This window comes from Zophobas morio, unplaced genomic scaffold, assembly GCF_036711695.1.
Source record: "Zophobas morio isolate AGI-343-1 ecotype UQ-CSIRO unplaced genomic scaffold, CSIRO_AGI_Zmor_V1 ptg000010l, whole genome shotgun sequence".
Lineage (NCBI taxonomy): Eukaryota > Metazoa > Arthropoda > Insecta > Coleoptera > Tenebrionidae > Zophobas > Zophobas morio.
In genome coordinates this window covers 5439382-5457954 of record NW_026972115.1, presented here as the reverse complement: position 1 = coordinate 5457954, position 18573 = coordinate 5439382, and the positions used below count along the sequence as shown (strand labels likewise).

Below are 18573 nucleotides of genomic sequence, written 5' to 3'. Positions count from 1 at the left end.
AGGTCCGGTTAGTAATTGCTAAGATAAGACTGATTTTGGCAGATGAGATATCCTCTAAGAACATAGAGGGCGGGTGGGCGGGGCTAATGTTTGTTAAGATAAGACTGATTTTAGTAAATGTCTGCACAATATTAAGAGTGATCGCTGAAATGGAGAGGGGATGAGTGGGCAAGGCCATTGTTTGATTATAAAAGACTAGAGGAAAAAATTAAACTTAACCCCGCCCACCCGCCCGTTCTTATATAGCAAATAGGATCACAAAAAAATTCGATTAGTCCTTTTTTGTATTTTTTTACAGCCTACGCTCTGTTAATTTTCATTCCCACTTTACACAATAAATTATAGTACTCCAAATAGTACAAGTTCAAAGTCTTCTCTAAATTTCAAAGATTTCGAAGGTTCTAAGGGTGCCAAAACCCTAAGGAGTCTATTAATACTAAATTGATATATGTGCCCTTGCTGAAAAACTGGGCTAATTTGGAAAATCTGGAACATTCTGAAAATTTTGAAAATTTTCCAAATTACGAAAATTCCCAAAAATTAAAAGAAAAGAAAAAAATATTGAATCTTAAAGCAAAATATAAGCCCCACCCACCCACCCTATCTCAATTCTGATGATTTTTTTAAGCCCCACCCACCCACCCCATCTCAATTCTGATGATTTTTTTTATTCGTCGTAAGCCGAGGGGCAAAGCCTAACTGCAAAATCCATATTTCCTTTCAAAAATTTACCACTTTAAATGCGTTTTAAGTTTCTAAAAATAAAAAAATCATTACAATTGAGATAGGGTGGGTGGAGTTTATATTTTGCCCTTTTTTCTTAATATTCATAGCATTCTTTGAACAACACAATACTCAAAAACATGTTTTTAATTTCTTGCAAAGAAATAAGTATTTTGCAGTTAAGCTCCGCCCCCTTGGTTCACGACAAATAAAAAAATCATCACAATTGTCTACAGGGCGGGTGGGCGGGCTTACATTTTGCTTTTTGTTTTAATATGTGTACACTTCTTTTCAGAACATGAAACTTCAAACATGTTTAAAGTGGAAAATTTGTGTAAAGAAATATCGATTTTGCAATTAGGCTCCGCCCCATTATTGCAAAATCCATATTTTCTTGCAAAAATGTACCATTTTAACCTTGTTCTAAGTGTCTTGTTGTGAAAAGATGGCTGAGATGCTAAGAAAAAAAAAGAAAAAGTAAGCCCCGCCCACCCACCCTAACTCAAATTTGATGATTTTTTTATTCTGGTATAACTGGGGCCTGGTAATTTTAGAAATTTTGGAAAATGTGGAAATTCTGCTCATTTTGTGTACTTCGGAAAATCTGAAAAATTGGGCTAATTTGGAAAATGTGAACATTCTAAAAATTTTGAAAATTTTGCAAATTACAAAAATTCCCAAAAATTAAAAGAAAAGAAAAAAAATGAATCTCAAAGCAACCTATAAGCCCCGCCCACCCACCCTATCTCGATTCTGATGATTTTTTTATTGATCGTAAGCCAAAGGGCCGAGCTTAATTGTAAAGTCCTTATTTTTTTTACGAGAAATTACCATATGAAATAAGTTCTTACGTAATCGTGTTATATAAAGAAAACTAAATGTATTAATTAAAAAAGAAAACCAAAAGAGAAGCCCCACCCATCCGTCTGCATCTCAATCGTGATGAATTTTTCATTAGTTGTCAGATCGAGGGGCGGGGCTTAATTGAAAGATTCATATTTGTCTTCAAGAATTTACCATTTTAACTATGTATTAAGTTTCTTGTAATGAAAAAACGACCACGTATATTGAGAAAACAGGCAAAATATAAGCCCCACCCACCCACCCCATCTCAATTCTGATGATTTTTTTTATTCGTCGTAAGCCGAGGGGCAAAGCCTAACTCTAAAATCCATATTTCCTTTCAAAAATTTACCACTTTAAATGTGTTTTAAGTTTCTAAAAATAAAAAAAATCATTACAATTGAGATAGGGTGGGTGGGTGGGGTTTATATTTTGCCTTTTTTCTTAATATTCATAGCATTCTTTGAACAACACAATACTCAAAAACATGTTTTTAATTTCTTGCAAAGAAATAAGTATTTTGAAGCTGAGCTCCGCCCTCTTGGTTGACGGCGAATAAAAAAATCATCACAATTGAGACAGGGCGGGTGGGCGGGCTTACATTTTGCTTCTTGTTTTAATATGTGTACACTTCTTTTCAGAATATGAAACTTCAAACATGTTTAAATTGGAAAATTTTTATAAAGAAATATCGTTTTTGCAATTAGGCTCCCCCCATTATTGCAAAATCCATATTTTCTTGCAAAAATGTACCATTTTAACCTTGTTCTAAGTTTCTTGTTGTGAAAAGATGGCTAAGATGCTAAGAAAAAAAGGCAAAATGTAAGCTACTGCGTACTATTATTCGATTTGCAATTTCAGGAGTTTTCAATTTTTCATTATTCAAATTTTCGATTTGAAATTTTCATTTCGGTTTTTATTTTCTTCGTTTTTTCAATTTTTCGGTTTTTCAATATTCTGATTTTACAATTTTTTTTAGTTTTTCGATTTTCCAAGTTTTGGATGTTTCGGTTTTTAGATTATGCAGTTTTTCGATTTCCCGAGTTTTGGATATGTAATTTTTTAATTTTTCAATTTTTCAATTTTCATGCCTTCGATTTTTTTTGTTTCGGTTTGTTATTGTCTTAATTTTTTCAATTATTCAAATTTTCAACGTTTTGCTTTTATCATTTTTTTGTTTTTTTAATTTTAATTTTATCAATTTTTCCTTTCTTCAATATTTTTCAGGTTAGGTCAGGTCAGTCAATACTTGCTAAGATAAGACTAATAGGGGCCGGGTGGGCGGGGCTAGTATTTGTTAAGATAAGACTGTTTTTGCTAATGATTGAACAATATATTATTACTGGAATAAAGAGGGGGTGGGTGGACGGGGCTATTGCTTGCTTATACAAGACTCTGAAAGGAAAAGCTAAATTTAGCCCCGCCCACCCACCCGTTCTCTATTTTTTTTCTTCTGAAATAAAAAATAAATCTTATAGCAAATAGTACAATAAAAAAATTACGATTAGCACTTTTTTGTCTTTTTTTTAACAGCCTATACGTTCTATTAGTTCCCATTCCCACTCTATCAAAAAACATACAATTAACCCCTCCCACCCACCTCTCCTGCATTTCAGTGACTCACTTTATCCAATCAGAATGAAACGTGGATCTTATACTCAATAGAAATAAAATCATTAGAATGAGAACAGCGAGGGTGGGCGGAGCTAAGATAGAACTGATTTTGGTAGATCACATAACCTAAGAAAATAAAGGGTGGGTGGGCGGGACTAATACTTGCTACGATAAGACTGATTCTGGCAAATGACATACCCTCTAAGAAAATAAATGGTGGTTGGGCGGGGCCTAAACTTGCTAAGATAAGACGCAGCAACATTAGGAGTGGTCACTGGAATGAAGAGTGGGGTGGGTGGGCGGGGCTACTGCTTTGAATTTTTCGATTTGCAATTTCACGAGTTTAAAGTTTTAATTTTTCAATTATCCGATTTTTCAGTGTTTATATTTTATAATTTTTGTTCCTTCAGTTCTTTTTTCATTTAAAATTTCAATTTTGTAATTTTTGGTTTCCTCAATTTTGCAAGATCTTGATTTATATTTTTTAAGTTTCTCAATTTTTGATTTTTCGAATTTTCAATTTTTTCTTTCTTCCTTTTTTTTAAATTTTTTATTTTCTTATTTTTGATTTTTCAATTTTACAATTTTGCAGTTTTTCTATTTTTTTGATTCGAAGAGTTCAAAAATGGAAAAATTAAGAATCGCAAAAGTATAAAAACAATGTTGATAATTGCAAAATTGGAAAAGTGGAAAATCGAAAAATTTAAACACTGAAAACTCAAAATTGGGACACTTAAAAATCGGGAAACTTAAAACACGAAAAAAAAGTTAATCGAAAAATTGGAAAGAAAAACTGTAACATTGAAAAATCGAAAAACTAAAAAATTAAATACCGAGAAATCGAAAAATTGAAAATCAAAAATTGAAAAATCCAAAATTTAAAACAGTTCACATTGTAATAAGAAACATAAAATCGGAACACTGAAATTCTGAAAAATTGAAAAAAACGAAAAATTGTAAAATCGAAAAATTGAAACACTTTTTAACAAAATTAACTCAAAATTGAGAGTTAAAAACAGAGAAACTCAAAAATCGAAAAAAAAATGAATCGATAAATTGGAAAGAAGAAAAAACGAATCGAATCAAAGAATCGGAAAACCCACAATTGTAAAATCGGAAAATAATAGAATCGTCAAAATTGTAATGTCGAAAAACTAGCATTGAAAAATCGAAAAATTAAAAATTTGAAAAAATTCACATTAAAAAAAGAAATTGAAATATAGAACATTGAAAAAATAAAGAAAATAAAAAATTGCAAAATTTAAAACATCCAAAACTTTGAAAATCGAAAAATTGCAGATTGAAAAATTCAAAATATTGAAATTGAAAAATTACAAATTCGGAAAATTCTAAAACTAGAGAAAACAAAAAAGCGACATGAAAAATTGCAAATCGAAAATCTGAATAAATCAAAAATTGGTGAATCGAAAAACTAGAAAATTGGAAATTGAAAACTCGAGAAATCTTAAATCGACAAATTGCAATATCTCAAAAGAATAAAGAAAAACATGAAAAATTGAAGAAAAAACTAAAGAAACGAAAAACTGAAAAATCGAATAACCGAAAAAAGGAGCTGTAACGAAAAATTGCAGTTCGAAAAACTGAAGAATTAAATATTGAAAACTCGAGAAACTCAAGCGGAAACAAAAACAAAAATAAAAAAATCGAAAAATTTAAAATTTGGAAAATTGAAAAATTGAACAATTGTTGACAACTGGTTTTTACTTTGTAGAGGCTTTCAGAAAACAAAATAAATCGCATTTTTTTTTATAATTTTTCAAAGAAAACAATTTTTTTTAAGTTCTTTAATAAAAAAAAGATAATTATGAAAGAAGAGACTACTTTTATAACACATTGCATGAAAAGTTTGTTCAGACAGTTCCACTAATAAGGAAAAGTAATTCCAAAAGGAGTGACCATCCGATTTGGTTTACCAAACTTATAATTAACATGATAAAACAAAAAAGGCATCACTGGAGTAGGTACAGAAAATCCGGACTATTGTATCATCTCGATAAATTTAAAGAACTTAAAAAAAAAATTAAAAGTGAAATACAAAGAGCATATCACGGATTTATACTGCTATGATTTGCAATTTCACGAGTTTAAATTTTTAATTTTTCAATTTTTCGATTTTTTAAATTTTCCATATCTTTTCCAATTTTTAGTTTAGTTCTTTTAGTTTCTTTATTAGGGGTTTAGAATGTTCTAATTTTATAATTGTTCTTTTGCACTGTGAAATTTTTCAATTTTTAAATTTTGAATTTTTCGTATGAGTTTCTCGAGTTTTGAATTTTTATTTTCTTAATTTTTCAATTAATCTATTTTTCTATTATCCGATTTTTCAGTGTTTAGATTTTATAATTTTTGTTTCTTCAGTTCTTTTTTCATATAAAATTTCCCGAGTTTTTAATTTTTTCAATTCAGGTCAGGTCAGTACTAGCTAAGGTAAGACTCAGTGTGGCAAATCACATTGCCTCTAAGAAAATAGAGGGGGGTGGGCGGGGCTAGTATTTGATAAGATACGTCTGATTTTGGTAAATGAGCGAACAATATTAAGAGTAATCAGTGGAATAAAGAGGAGGTGGTGGGTGGGAAGGGCTATTGTTTGCTTATAAAATACAATGAAAGAAAAAGTTTAACATAGCCCCCCCACCCACCCGTTTCCTTATTTTTTTCTTTTGAAATAAGAAATAAATTTTATAGCAAATAGTACAGCAAAAAAATTACGATTAGCATTTTTTTGTCTTTTTTTTAACACTCTGCGTTCTATTAGTTTCCATTCCCACTCTACAAAAGAACATGTAATTAACCCCGCCCACCCACCCCTCCTCCATTTCAGTGACTCATTTTATCTAGTCAGAATGAAAGTGGGCGGAGCTAGTACTTGGTCTAGGTAGAACTGATTTTGGTAAATGACATACCCTAAGTAAATAAAGGGTGGGTGGGTGGGGCTAATACATGCTAAACTAAGACTGATTATAGGAAATGAAATGACATACCCTCTAAGAAGATAAATGCTGTATGGGCGGGGCTTAAACCTGCCAAGATAAGACTCAACAATATTAAGAGTAGTCACTGGAACGAAGAGGGGGTGGGTGGGCGTGGCTTCTGCTTTCAATTTTTCTATTTGTAATTTCAGGAATTTTTAATTCTTAATTATGCAATTTTTCGATTCTTTAATTTTCCATTTCTTCAAATTTTCGACTCCATTTTTTCGTTAAGGTCTGATTTTATAATTTTTCCTTTTTTTCAATTTTAGATTTTTCAGTTTCTCGATTTTTCAATTTTTCAATATTTGGCATATTTGAGAGACGATTTATTAGTAAAAATTTTTAGATGACGTCATCAATTTTTTGGTGACAATAAACAAATAAATTTTGATTTATATTACAATAACCTAAAACGTTTCAAGAGTTCAGAGCATTCGGTTTTATGCTTTCAAAGCTAAATTGTAAAATGTTGTTATACAATTTTGATTTTTTTTTTACAAAAATCTGGATGTCTAGGGTGAAACTCAACACTCATTTATACGTCACAAGTGCAAGAGTATCTTGATTTATGAAATTAAAAAATAAAATTGTAAATTGAAGTTTATGTATCTAATAAAAATTGATACAGACGACAGACAGACAGACAGACGGAATTTGGTGGTGGACTTACCGGAAGCCAAGTTTGTCTGCAAGCTGGCCGTCGTCACAGTGTTGGTGGGTGTGGTGGATATTTTTGGCAGTTGTTCAGTGGGGGTGCTCGTCAGAGGGGTCGTAGACAATAAATCTTCCTTGAGGGTTTGCAGGACTTCTTGTATGGAAGATTCTAGAATGGGTGTGGCTTCTCCTTTGTGTTCTATTGCAGAGGAAACATTGACCAGTGGTGTTGAAGTCGTAGCAGAAATATTAACAGAACTGGTGCTTGTTGAAGTCGTTGATTTAAACGTGGAAGTTGGTTTAATGGATGACGATATCGTCGACGACTTAGAAGTCGAAGACGAAACTTCCACTTCCACTGTGGAAGGGGACGTGGAAGTTTGTGTGTTGACTGTCGTAGACGTAGATATAGACGTAGATGGTTCCGACGCGTTGACCCCTACAGACGTTTTGTATAAGTCGGTCTTCCCAGTAGATGATGGCACCACCGACGTATGCTTATTCATCTTCGAGGTACTCTTCTCCTTATTTTTTTCAAAGTCGATGATATCCACATCCGACGCGTCGGTACCATTAGTCTTCACTTCTTCGTAACCTTCGTAGCCATCGTCAACCTCCTCTGTGGGTTGTAGTTGCGACCCCAAATCCAAAGTCAGAATATCATGAACTGGTTTTTCCGTCGTCAGACTAATACTTTCTGCCGGCATGGGCTTATACACCGGAATGGGTCTCCTGTTCGGCGGCTTCCTCCTCCACGGAGGTATCGTCACCGGTCTGTACACCCCCGGTCTCTTAATCGGCGACGTGTTGTGCGGCGGGATATCAAACGGGTACGGCGTGGCGATCCTCGTGGGCAGCACTGGCGGCGGCTTCTGACCTAGAGGCGGCGGCGGCGGCAGCGGCGGCGCCGGTATATCAAAATCCGGCGGCAGCGCCGGCACGTCCGTGATCCTCGGCGGACCTCGGTTATTAATCCTGGTGGAAAGCGGCCTCAGCGGCCGCCCCATCACGGGAGCGGTGTTCGCCTGCACGTTCACGTTCCCATTCAGAAGCTTAACAATTCCCGTGATGATGTCCTGGATATCAGGGTTGGCTTGTCGTGCTTTCGGGAGCAACGTAGCAGTAGTCGCCGGCAGCGTGGCAGTCGGCGAGATTTCCCGGGGCTCCTTCAAGGACCGGCCTTGAGGAGCCCCCGGCCCTTCCCCCGACAGGACCGTCTGGTGCACGCGGCTGCTGTGGTAGTGGTGCTCGGTTCTGGACGGTTTGATGTTGACGAGCTCGACGTCGTTGGTGTCGAGCGATTCCCCCACGTTCTTGTAGCCGAGGAGGGGGTCTAGGTTGGAGGTTTTGGAGAGGATGGGGTCGGCCGACCGCTTGATTTTGGCGGGGGACGGGGTGGGGGAGGAGGTCACGAGGATGGCGATGGGGGCGGAGGTCCGCACTGGAAAAGAATGATTTATTTTAAAAATTCAAAGATTTAAATTACTTGAGTTATGCAACCAAACATACACGTGAAAATTTTTATTAATAAATGGCAGCCCCGTAGAAAACTTATTCAGGGGGGGCAAGTTTGTCGACAGAGGGGGCTTCATGTAAATATTTATATTTTAATAATACACTCAGATAACTACTTTATTTTTTCTGAGTTTTTATATTTGAAAGAACATTAAAATAATTGGAAACGTCGATTTTTTACGCTAAATTTTCGTAAAAACCTGTCGAAGTCCAAAAAATTAGTACTGTACTTGGTTAAAATGCTGGTTAAAACAGAGAATGTAGATTCACAAACAGCTGTACTGCATCCAAAAATTTGTGTAGTGACCATATAGGTAACATCCAATTTGTTTGAGTTTATTTTTTTGGATGTTTAGTACATATTTTAAAAATCCGACTTCGAAACCAAATATTTCGAAAATTTTGGTACGGAACCATGAACTCGTCATGTTTTTTTAAACTCGTCGAGATGTGTATTTCAGAATTTTTTGTCAACTTTAACAAAAGCTCAATTTTTGGAAACCCATATAAAATTTTTGACTTTTCCCAAGCATTTTCGAAAATTACCAAAAGAGATTCCTTTGTTCATCTCGATTTCCAGAAATCGGTTTGGATTCAATTTTTTTGAAAATTCTAACTTTTTTTCCAGAATCGATGGGAGAAATATGGCAATTTTTGAGAACCTGTGTCAAATTTTTGACTTTTTTTCAAGCACGTTCGAGATTACCAAAAGGGATTCCTTTATTGATTTCGATCTCCAGATGTTGTTTTTGGTTGTTTTTTCGAAAATGCGTACAATTTTTCCACAATCGCCAAAAGAAATATGGTAATTTTTGAGAAATTTTGAAAATTCGAGCTCGAAACCGAGTATTTCGAAAATTTTGATCCGGAACCATGAACCTGTCATGTGTTTTTAAGCTCGTCCAAATCTATATTTCAGAATTTTTTGTCAACTTTTACGAAAGTTCAATTTTTGAAAACCCATATAAAATTTTTGACTTTTCCCAAGCATTTTCAAAAATTATCAAGAGAGACTCCTTTGTTCATCTCGATTTCCAAAAATCGTTTTGGACTCAATTTTTTTGAAAATTCTTACAATTTTTCCAGAATCGACGGAAGAAATATGGCAATTTTTGAGAACCTGTATCAAATTTTTGACTTTTTTTTAAGCACGTTCGAGATTACCAAAAGGGATTCCTTTATTGATTTCGATCTCCAGATGTTGTTTTTGGTTATTTTTTCGAAAATTCGTACAATTTTTCCACAATCGCCAAAAGAAATATGGTAATTTTTGAGAAATTTTGAAAATTCGAGCTCGAAACCGAGTATTTCGAAAATGTTGATTCGGAACCATGAACCTGTCATGTTTTTTTAAGCTCGTCCAAATCTATATTTCAGAATTTTTTGTCAACTTTTACGAAAGTTCAATTTTTAAAAACCCATATAAAATTTTTGACTTTTCCCAAGCATTTTCAAAAATTATCAAAAGAGACTCCTTTGTTCATCTCGATTTCCAAAAATCGTTTTGGATTCAATTTTTTTGAAAATTCTTACAATTTTTCCAGAATCGACGGAAGAAAAATGGCAATTTTTGAGAACCTGTATCAAATTTTTGACTTTTTTCAAGCACGTTCGAGATTACCAAAAGGGATTTCTTTATTGATTTCGATCTCCAGATGTTGTTTTTGGTTTTATTTGGTTGAAAAGTCGTAAAATTTTTCAGCAATCGCCAAACGAAATGTAATTTTTGAACTTTGAAACCGAATGTTTAGAAAATCTTGATCTGGGACCATCTAGACCTTGTATTTTTTGATTGAGCTCGTCGAGATCAACATTTCAGATTTTTTTTGTGGATTTTTAGTCAACTTCAACAAAAGCTAAATTTTTGAAAATCTATAAAATGTTTTTGACTTTTCCCAACCGTTTTCGAAAATTAGCAAAAGGGATCTCTTTATCGATTTCGATCTCCAAATGTTGTTTTTGGTTTTATTTTCTCGAAAATTTGTACAATTTTTCCAAAGCCGCCAAAAGAAATGTAATTTTTGAGAAATTTTGAAATGTCGACTTTGAAACCGAATTTTTCGAAAATCTTGATCTGGGACCATCAAGAAAGACCTTATGTTTTTGGATTAAGCTCATCGAGATCTACATCTCGGAATTTTTTGTTGATTTTTTGTTAATTTCAACAAAAGCTCAATTTTTGAAAATCCATATACATTTTTTGACTTTTCCCAAGCATCTTCGAAAATTAGCAAAAGGGATCTCTTTATTGATTTCGATCTACAGATGTTATTTTTGGTTTTATTTTTTTGATATTTCGTCGAATTTTTCCACAATCGCATAAAGAAATAACTTTTTTTTAAGTCACTTTTGAGATTTTTTAGAAATTTTAGGTAGAAACCCAATATTTCCAAAATTTTGCTCCGGGAGCATGAACATGTTTTTCGATTAAACTCATCGAGATCTATATTTCAGAATTTTTTGTCAACTCTAACAAAAGCTCAATTTTTGAAAACTAAATAAATTTTGACTTTTCTTAAGCATTTCCAAAAATTACCAAAAGTCATTCTTTTATTTATTTCAATCTTCAGATGTTGTTTTTGGTTTTATTTGATCGAAAATTTGTAAAATTTTTCTAGAATCGTCAAAAGAAATAGGAGTATAACTTTTGAGAAATTTTAAAAAGTCGACTTGGAAACCGAATAGCAGCAAGACCTTATGTTTTTTGACTAAACTCGTCGAGATCTACATCTCAGAATTTTTTGTAGATTTTCAGCCAATTTCAACAAAAGCTCAATTTTTGAAAATCTATAAAAAAAATTTGACTTCCCACGCATTTTCGAAAACTAGCAGAAGGGATCTTTTTATTGATTTCGATCTCCAAATGTTTTTTTTTTGGTTTTATTTTTTCGAAAATTCGTACAATTTTTCCAGAGCCGCCAAAAGAAATGTAATTTTTGAGAAAGTTTGAAATGTCGACTTTGGAACCGAATTTTTGAAAAATCTTGGTCTGGGACCATCAAGACCTTATGTTTTTTGATTAAGCTCATCGAGATCTACATCTCAGATTTTTTTGTCGATTTTTTGTCCATTTCAATAAAAGCTCAATTTTTAGAAAATCCATATAATATTTTTGACTTTTCTCAAGTACATAGTAGGCTATGGAATAAAATGTGACATGTTCATTTTTTTATACGGTCAACATCAACGGTAGTGTGATATTGCCAAATAATATACCCTGTAAGAAAATAAAGGTGGGGCGGGTGGGGCCAGTTAATATGCTTCGGCAATCGGCATTATATTGAAATTTTATTACTAATTTGAAATTTATAATGTATAAGTCTTCAAGGGGGGGCAACCACAACTGCTAGGGGGGGCTCAGCCCCCTCTTGCCCCCCGTAGCTACGGGGCTGATAAATGGGAGTATTACATATTAGTTTATTAAATTTGGATATGTCCAAACCATGATGGATGCTTATAGTGGACGGAAGCATTAGAATACTTGCTACTAAGCCTTTTTGGGAAATTTCGAGGAAGAATGAAAGTAAGACGAACCCAGCAAACTCATGACAATTTTTTTGACTTTGCTTTTTTCTGGCAGTAAATTTAGTCAAGGCACATGTGCTATCTTTTCTACTTCCGGAGACGTTAGAAATCAATTTCTATACAATTCTTCGTTTTGAATCGTGTTTCAGGAAATTTTTGAAAACTAGAAATATGACATTTCAGGTAGGGGTGTATATCTGGTTGCCTAAAATCATGCATTAATAACCCTCATTAATAAACTATCACCGGAAAACATTATTATATCAGGAGTATACGCTCTTCAACTGTTAAAACGAAGGCGCAAAATGCGTTGTCGTTTTGCCTTGTTTCGGCATCTTTTAATGACTGGAAGAGCCTTAAGGTGTGACCTAGAAAAAGCTGGGTAATAAAGAAGAACGGCTTTTTGACGCACCTGAGTCCGGCTGGTCCCCCACCGGTGGCGGCACTTGTGCGGAATTGGGCGAGATGAACGAGTTGGAGTATCCGTCGAATCCTGGAAAATCAATTAACTGTAATTAAATGTCTCTGTTCTTACAATTCCGAGTTATTTTTATTGTACCGTTAACACCGTTATTAATGACCGAAGGCGTGCCTCTGCATCAATTCTACACACGCTGCATTGTAATTTCGAGAAAAATAAATACAAATTCATACGGCGTCGCTAACAGTTCCACTAATTATTGTAAATCAAATTACGGGGAACATAACGAGGGAAAGAATTGTTTCTGCTCTCTTTAGCAGCGGCGTAGCGGTCACCTCAAAATAATGATTTTCTAATTAATACTCCGGTAAGGTTGAGTTCCAGCAGTTCGTTTTCCCATCTAATCAGGAATCGCACTCACAAAAGGTAATTTCAGACGCGTGTCCGTTAGAGGTCACGGGGATTATTAGGTTCATCAATTTCGTTGCGCAATCTGCGTATAAACAGATTTGTTCTTGAACTTGAGGCTGAAAGGAGGTGAAGCCAGTTTGGGAATTCGTGTTGTAATTTGATAAGGATCGGGTTTGGATTTTTCTAACCGCATAACGAACGCACGGCTCCTTACAATGCTTATTTCGAAATGCGGTTCATTATTCCGAAGTTCAAGTACCCGATTGTGAATAATGTGAACGGAAAACACTTCTTTCAATGCTCGAACAAAGCGGTTTGAGGTAAGTGGGTAGGCGATATTTCGTTTGCCAAGTTAAGGTTTCGTTCGTATACCCGAAAATAAACTTAATTTTTTTGAGTTCGTTTACACCAAACAACTATTAATCGAAGCTAATTTTTGGGTTGGCAATTCTGAATTATTGGCAGCAGTGTTATTATGTTAATTTTGACATGAAAATTCTATTTGACAGGTATGGCATCATACAATTTTAAATGTCTTGCCAACCTGACAAAAAAATCACAAACAACGATTATTATAGTTGATTTTTAATAGTCTGAATTTCCAGCACTGTCGAAAACGAGTTAAATTATTCGATATTTTATAACGAGATTTTTTTTATAACACTGAACTACATTTTTAATTTCTAATTAAGCTTTTTTGCAGGACTAGACGGTAAACCTCGCCTACGGCTCGGTCGTATATGTAATATATTATTATGATAGCAGTACGAGCCGCAGGCGAGCGCCAATAAAAACAAACTTTTTATATTTATGTAACAAGACTCGCCTTTCAGAACTTTAAGACTGTTTAAAGTATAGCAAACTCTTCATTCAGAATTATCTTTTTTTATTAAAAAACTTAAAAAAATTGGCTTCTTTGAAAAATTATAAAAAAATATTAGGATTTATTTTTGTTTTCTGATAACCTCTACAAAGTAAAAACCAGTGGCCAACCAATTTTTCAATTTTTAAATTTTCCAAATTATCAATTTTTCGTTTTTTTATTTTTGTTTTTGGAATGTTTCCATTTGACTTTCTCGAGTTTTCAGTTTTTAATTTTTCAGTTTTTCGAACTGAATTTTTCGTTACGGCTCTTTATTTTTTTTATTTTTTCAATTATTCGATTTTTCAGTGTTTCGATTCTTTAGTTTTTTTCCTCAATTTTTCAATTTGTTGATTTAAAATTTCTCGAGGTTTCAATTTCCAATTTTCCAGTTTTTCGACTCACCAATTTTTTATTTTCTCAGATTTTCGATTCGCAATTTTTCGTTTCGGTTTTTTTATTTTCTCTATTTTTAGATTTTTTATTTTTTTGTTTCTTCAATTTTACGACATGCATCTCTTTGAGTTCTCACTTATAAATTTTTCAGTCTTTCGATATTCAAACTTTTGGATGTTTCACTTTTTAGATTTTTTCTTTAATTTTTGGTGTCTGTTTTTTATTTTCTTTATTTTTTCAAATTTTCGGTATTTCAGTGTTCTGATTTTGATTCTTTTTTTAATGTGAATTTTTTCAAATATTGGATTTTTCGATTTCTCCATATTTAATTTTCCAATTTTTCGATTTTTCAATGCTGCAGTTTTTCGACTTTACAATTTTGAGGATTCTATTATTTATAAATTTTAAAATTTGTGGGTTTTCCTAATTTTTTTCGTGTTTTAAGTTTCTCGATTTTTAAGTCTCCCAATTTTGAGTTTTTCACTGTTTACATTTTTCGATTTTCCACTTTTCCAATTTTGCAATTTTCAAGATTGTTTTTCAGTTTTGCGATTTTTAATTCTTCCATTTTTGAACTTTTCGAATCAAAAAAACGGAAAAAATGCAAAATTGTACAACTGAAAAATCAAAAATAAAAATATAAAAAAGTTTAAAAAAAATTATGAAAGAAAAAATTGAAAAATCGAAAAATCAAAAATTGAGAAAATTAAAAATCGAAAAAGTGCAAAATCGAAAAAACTAAAAATGTTATGAAATCGAAGTATTGAAAATAAAAAAAATCCGAAAATCGAGAAATCCAAAATTGGAAAATTTAAAAATTGAACAAAATTGAAAAAATCCGGAAAATCAAAAATAAAAATCAAGATTTTGGAAAAATTGAGGAAACGAAAAATGACAAAATTTAAAAATTTGAGACAATTTCAAAAATCGGGAAAATCAAAAATAAAAATCAAGATCTTGAAAAATTGAGGAAATTAAAATTACAAAAATGAAAAATTGAGAAACTGAAAAATCGAAAGAGTGCAAAATCGAAAAAACGCAAAATATTATGAAAGCAAAATTTTGAAAATCAAAGAAATCGGAAAGTCGAGATATGCAGAAATTACAAAATTGGAAAATTTAAAAATTGGAAAAAATTTAAAAAATCGGGAAAAAATTGAGAGAAAGAAAAATTGCAAAATTGAAAAATTAAAAATTGGGAAACTGAAAAATCTAAAAAATGCAAAATTGGAAAATCTGAAAATTGGAAAAAATTACAAAAAAAATCCGGAAAATGACAAATAAAAATAAAGACCTTAAAAAATTGAAGAAACAAAAAATTACAAAATTGAAACATTAAAAATTGAGAAACTGAAGAAACGAAAAATTACAACATTCAAAATTGAGAAATTGAAAAATCTAAAAAGTGCAAAATTGGAAAAAGGTTAACAAATCTGAAAAATGAAAAAAATGAAGATCTTTAAAAATCCAAGAAGTGCAAAATCGAAAAAACGAAAAATATTATGAAATCAAAATATGTACGTATTAATAATCAAAGAAACCTGAAAATCGAGAAATCCAAAAATTGCAAAATTGGAAAATTTAAAAATTGGGAAAAAATTTAAAAATCGGGAAAATGAAAAATAAAAATCATGATCTTGAAAAATTGAGAGAAAGAAAAATTACAAAGTGAAAAATTAAAAATTGAGAAACAGAAAAATCGAAAAAGTGCAAAATTGGAAAATTTAAAAATTGGAAAAAATTCAAAAAATCAGGAAAATGAAAAATAAAAATCAATATCTTGAAAAATTGAGGAAACGAAAAATTACAAAATTGAAACATTAAAAAATTGAGAAACTGAAAAATCGCAAAATTGGAAAATTTAAAAATTGAAAAAAATTCAAAAATCTGAAAATTGAAAAAAATAAAAAATCAAGATATTCAAACATCGAAAAAGTGCAAAATCGAATAAACGAAAAACATGAAATCGAAATATTAAAAATCAAAGAAATCTGAAAATGGGGAAATCCAAAAATTGCAAAATTGGAAAATTTAAAATTTGAAAAAAATTTAAAAAATCGGGAAAATCAAAGATGAAAATCAAGAACTTGAAAAATTAAGGGAACGAAAAATTACAAAATTGAAAAATTAAAAATTGAGAAACTAAAAAATCGAAAAAGTACAAAATCGATAAACGAAAAATATTATGAAATCGAAATATTGAAAATTAAACAAATCGGAAAATCGAGAAATCCAAAAATTGCAAAATTGAAAAACTTAAAAATTGGAAAAAAATCAAAAAATCAAGAAAATTAAAGTAAAAAACAAGATCTTGAAAAATTGAGGAAACGAAAAATTGCAAAATTAAATCATTAAAAATTGAGAACCTAAACAATCAAAAAAGTGAAAAATTAGAAAATTTAAAATTTGAAACAAATCAAAAAAATTTGGAAAATGAAAAAAATCAAGATCTTCAAAAATCGAAAAAGTGCAAAAACGAAAAAACGAAAAATATTATGAAATCGAAATATTAAAAATCAAAGAAATCTGAAAATCGAGAAATCCAAAAATTGCAAAATTGGAAAATTTAAAATTTGGACAAAAATTTAAAAAATCGGAAAAATGAAAAATAACAATCAAGATCTTGAAAAATTGAGGAAACAAAAATTTCAAGATTGAAACATTAAAAAATTGAGAAACTGAAAAATCGAAAAAGTGCAAAATTGGAAAATTTAAAAATTGGAAAAAAATAAAAAAAAATTACAAAATTGAAACATTAAAAAATGAGAAACTAAAAAATCGAAAAAGTGGAAAATCGAAAAAACGAAAAATATTATGAAATCGAAATATTGAAAATTAAACAAATCGGAAAATGGAGAAATCCAAAAATTGCAAAATTGAAAAACTTAAAAATTGGAAAAAATTCAAAAAATCAAGAAAATTAAAGTAAAAAACAAGATCTTGAAAAATTGAGGAAACGAAAAATTACAAAGTTGAAAAATTAGAAATTGAGAAACTGAAAAATCGAAAAAGTGCACAAACGAAACAATTAAAAATTGGAAAAAAAATCAAAAATCCGGAAAATAAAAAACAAAATTCAAGATCTTGAAAAATTGATGAAACGAAAAATTACAAAATTGAAAAATTATAAATTGAGAAACTGAAAAATCGAAAAACTACAAAATTGGAAAATTTAAAAATTGGAAAAAATAAAAAAATCGGCAAAATGAAAAATAAAAATCAAGAGTTTGAAAAATTGAATAATCGAAAAATTACAAAAGTGAAACATTAAAAATTGAGGAACTAAAAAATCGAAAAATTGCAAAATCGAAAAAATTAAAAATTTTTTAAAATGGAAATATTGAAAATCAAAGAAATCTGAAAATCGAGCAACCCAAAAATTCCAAAATTAGAAAATTTCAAATTCGGAAAAAAATTTTAAAAAGCGGTAAAGTGAAAAATAAAAATCAAGAAAAAACGAAAAATTACAAAATTGAAAATCGAAACTGAAAAATCGAAAAATGAAAAACTGTAATATCGAAAAATTGCAAACCGAAAAATTAAAGAAACTAAAGATTGAAAAATTTGGAGTTTGAGAAATTAAAAAAAAAATTATGAAACCCGAACATTGAGAAATTAAAAAATCCAACAATGAAACAAAATGGAAAAACGAAAAATTATGATATCCACAAATTGGTCGAAGATAAATAAACCCAGATTTTTCGAAAAATTATAAGTTTTGATTTTGCGAATTTTGTTTAAAGTGAGTCTTTTCATTACAAAATTTTACGATGACGTCATCAACGTAAGGATACATATATCAATTTGGATAGATGGAGTGTAGGTTTAATTTTTTTTTTGAGTCACCCTGATTAAGTACTTCTAAAACCTATGAGTGCACTTGATAAACTACTAGTACAGAGTCATAATATTTTGCATACTTTGGAGAGGATTGCTTAGGCAAAATTTTGAAATGACGTCATCAATGTTTTGGAAGGGAATAAACGAATCAATTTTGATTAGTTTCAAAGTTAAATTGCAAAATGTTCTGGATGTCTAGAATGAAAATTTAAGATAGTATATACCACAAGTGCAGGCGTGTCTTATTTTATAAAAATAAATTTACCATCGTAAATTTTAGAGATGACGTAATCAAATTGTTGGAGGGGATGATTGAAAAAAATGTGCAATTAGTAAAAATTGACTACTGTTGGGTTACGGGTGTTGTTTTTCGTAAATTTAGCTCAACTGTTTAGACATTTTATTATTCTAAGTATGTATTTAGTTCAAACTAGTCGTTCATCTCTAGACAAAGTTTACTTTCCTGAGCCCCTAATAACTAGTTTTTGAATTTCTTCACAAATAAATTACAACTTGCACTCTAAAATGACCCAATTAAGCTAAATAAGACTTCAAGTCACGAAACAGCATCGTGAGATCGGCGGAATTCCGTAATTAAAAAACTGTCACAACCAAACAATGCCTGTGGTAACTGTGCCAAATCGCGCCCTCCAAAAATCGCCCTTCCATCAAAACCCACCAAATTATGGGTCCGCAAATCGACGTCCCAAATAAATCACGCCCAGACCCAGCCAATTCCTCGCAATTAATGGAGCGTTGTAGAACCCGGGAAAGCA

The 18573-nt window shown here is 31.4% G+C and overlaps 1 protein-coding gene across 1 annotated transcript in view; it reads right to left on the bottom strand.

The window, feature by feature from the left end:
• LOC135126243 (mucin-2) overlaps nucleotides 1-18573 on the bottom strand; it is a 35616-nt gene that overhangs the window by 16339 nt on the left and 704 nt on the right. Inside the window, exons 2-3 of the mRNA XM_064052147.1 lie at nucleotides 12280-12360; nucleotides 6844-8268 (exon numbers count right to left, since the gene is read on the bottom strand). Of these exons, the coding sequence (XP_063908217.1) occupies nucleotides 6844-8268; nucleotides 12280-12360 (1506 nt within the window). The remainder of the gene's footprint in view (nucleotides 1-6843; nucleotides 8269-12279; nucleotides 12361-18573) is intronic.